Below are 2,104 nucleotides of genomic sequence, written 5' to 3'. Positions count from 1 at the left end.
ACTGGGGTAACCCCTGTGCCACCAGGGAGGCCCCTGAGTGATGAGCAAAGGGCGTTTGAGACCCAGAGCCCAGGGTCTCAGCCAGGGGCCCTCATCTTGCTCACAGGGCCCAGGGGCCTTGGGGGGGCCCTGTCCTGTCTTTGGGCTCCCTCTCTCCCCTGCCTCCTGCTAACCCGCACCGTCTCCTGTCTGGACCTCTCCCCTCCCCGTGCCCCGCAGCCTTTCCTGTGTGGGTGGGGGGTCCTCTCAGAGTTCCTCTCCCCCTGTACGGATCCAGGCCGCTGGCCAGCCGCGTCCCCCCGCCCCCAGGCAGCCCCCTGGAGAAGTACAGGATTTCTCCCTAACTGCTGTGAGCCTGCCAGGGAGGAAGGACCGGCTGTGTTTAGGCCTGGGCAACCGTGCAAGAGGCTGGGGGTCAGTGGGAGGAGCCCAAGCGCCCAGCTCCCCGCCCCTCTTCCTTCAGGTCACCATCCTGGAGGCCGACAACAGGATCGGGGGCCGTATCCTGACCTTCCGGGACGGGAAGACGGGCTGGATCGGGGAGCTGGGAGCCATGCGCATGCCCAGCTCGCACCGGTGAGCACCCCCACACTAGCCCCCCACCCTAAGTCGGGCTGTCTGGAGTGCGAGCGCCCCCTCCAGGTCCACCTGCAGCCCTGTCACGTCACCCCCAACTCTGCCCCGCTTCCCTCTTCACCCCCAGTGTTAGACACCCGGGTGTCCCTCGGGCAGGCGGCACCCCCAGCCTTCCAGCTGCTGCCTCCCCTCCTGCCCCCCACACCCACAGCCCCCCGCCCCCCGCCCGCAGGATCCTGCACGAACTCTGCAGGAGCCTGGGCCTCAACCTGACCAAGTTCGCCCAGTACGACGAGAACACCTGGATCGAGGTGAACGAGGTGAAGCTGCGCAACTATGTGGTGGAGAAGATGCCCGAGAAGCTGGGCTACAGGCTGCTGCCCCGCGAGAGGGGCCACTCGCCGGAGGGCATCTACCAGATGGCGCTCAACAGGGTGCGTGCCCGCAGGCCCCTTCCTTCCCGCCCTGCTTCAAGGGCTCTTCTGTATTTTCCCTTTTCTGTACAGGCCAGAGGTGAAGGGGTGATGAGAGGACTCCCCAGAGAGAGCGGGGAGCAGAACAGGCAGCTGCACTGAAACCCACTGCTGAGGGAGCAGCGGGGAGACAGGAGGGGTTTGCTGCGCCCTGGGGTCACGTCCTGGCCGGGCTCCAACGAGCTGCAGCGGCTGCAGGCAGCTCTGTAGGCTGAGGCTGCACCCCTGCGCCACCAGGGAGGCCCAGGGACGCCCCTTCTGTCTTTTGAGTTTCCATTTCCCTTCGTTCTGCTTTTCTTTCCCCCTACATCTTCAGTGTCCCCATAAACACTGCCAATCCCCAAGTGCCGGAGGCCTTGGTCTCTGCCCCCTCTCACCCCCACCCTGTCCGGACAACCTCACCTTTCCACATCTTTGCTTTCGCCTGGGGTCAGCAGGCTGGTCTAGCGCCATCTCCGACGCCAGACCTGTGTCCGTCTCCCCTGGTCCTCCCTGACCCTCCAGTTAGGCCCCTGGGCTTCCCCTACACCCACTCTGCACCCAGGCCCCCCAGCCCTGATCCTCACAGCACCCCCTCCCCCCCAATCCACAACCCAGCCTGGCCCCAGCTGCCCAGCCTCGAGGCCTCCCCCCTCAGGTGCTGCAGGCGTTTTCCTTCGCCCGAAGCTGAGCCTACCATGCTCCCCCCTCACATCCCCCCGAGACTCCCCAGTACCTCAGGCTCAGGCGAAAGCCCGAAGCCAGCTCTCCCACCCGCTAGCCTCATCTCAGCTCTGGGAGGTTCTTTCCGCCCTCTGCGGTGACGTGGACACCACCTGTCCTTCACCGAGGCCCAGTCATCTTCCCACACGGCCCTCTCCCTGCTGCGTGGAGGGGGCTCTGCTTTCCCTCTGAAACTGGCTCTGATTCCCCTCCTCCAGGAAGCCTTCCCTGATGCCCTCAGGGAGCTCCTAACTTGTCTGACATCTCCACCCCGAGAACAGAATGGCAAGTGTGTCAGTGAGTGTGAGGGGGTGTCCTGTGAGTTGTCCCTTGGCGAAGGGTGACAGGACATG

General features: G+C 65.0%; 1 protein-coding gene across 1 annotated transcript in view; it reads left to right on the top strand.

Moving 5' to 3' along the window:
- Positions 1-2,104, top strand: part of IL4I1 (interleukin 4 induced 1) — a 5,789-nt gene that overhangs the window by 1,567 nt on the left and 2,118 nt on the right. The window contains exons 3-5 of the mRNA XM_012733513.1: positions 464-576; positions 809-1,052; positions 1,970-2,069. Coding sequence (XP_012588967.1) covers positions 464-576; positions 809-1,052; positions 1,970-2,069 — 457 coding nt within the window. The remainder of the gene's footprint in view (positions 1-463; positions 577-808; positions 1,053-1,969; positions 2,070-2,104) is intronic.

This window comes from Condylura cristata, unplaced genomic scaffold (genome assembly GCF_000260355.1).
Source record: "Condylura cristata isolate star-nosed mole 26May11 unplaced genomic scaffold, ConCri1.0 scaffold00041, whole genome shotgun sequence".
Taxonomy (NCBI): Eukaryota; Metazoa; Chordata; class Mammalia; order Eulipotyphla; family Talpidae; genus Condylura; species Condylura cristata.
The sequence above is the reverse complement of the archived record's forward strand: the minus strand, read 5'-3'. Positions and strand labels throughout refer to the sequence as shown.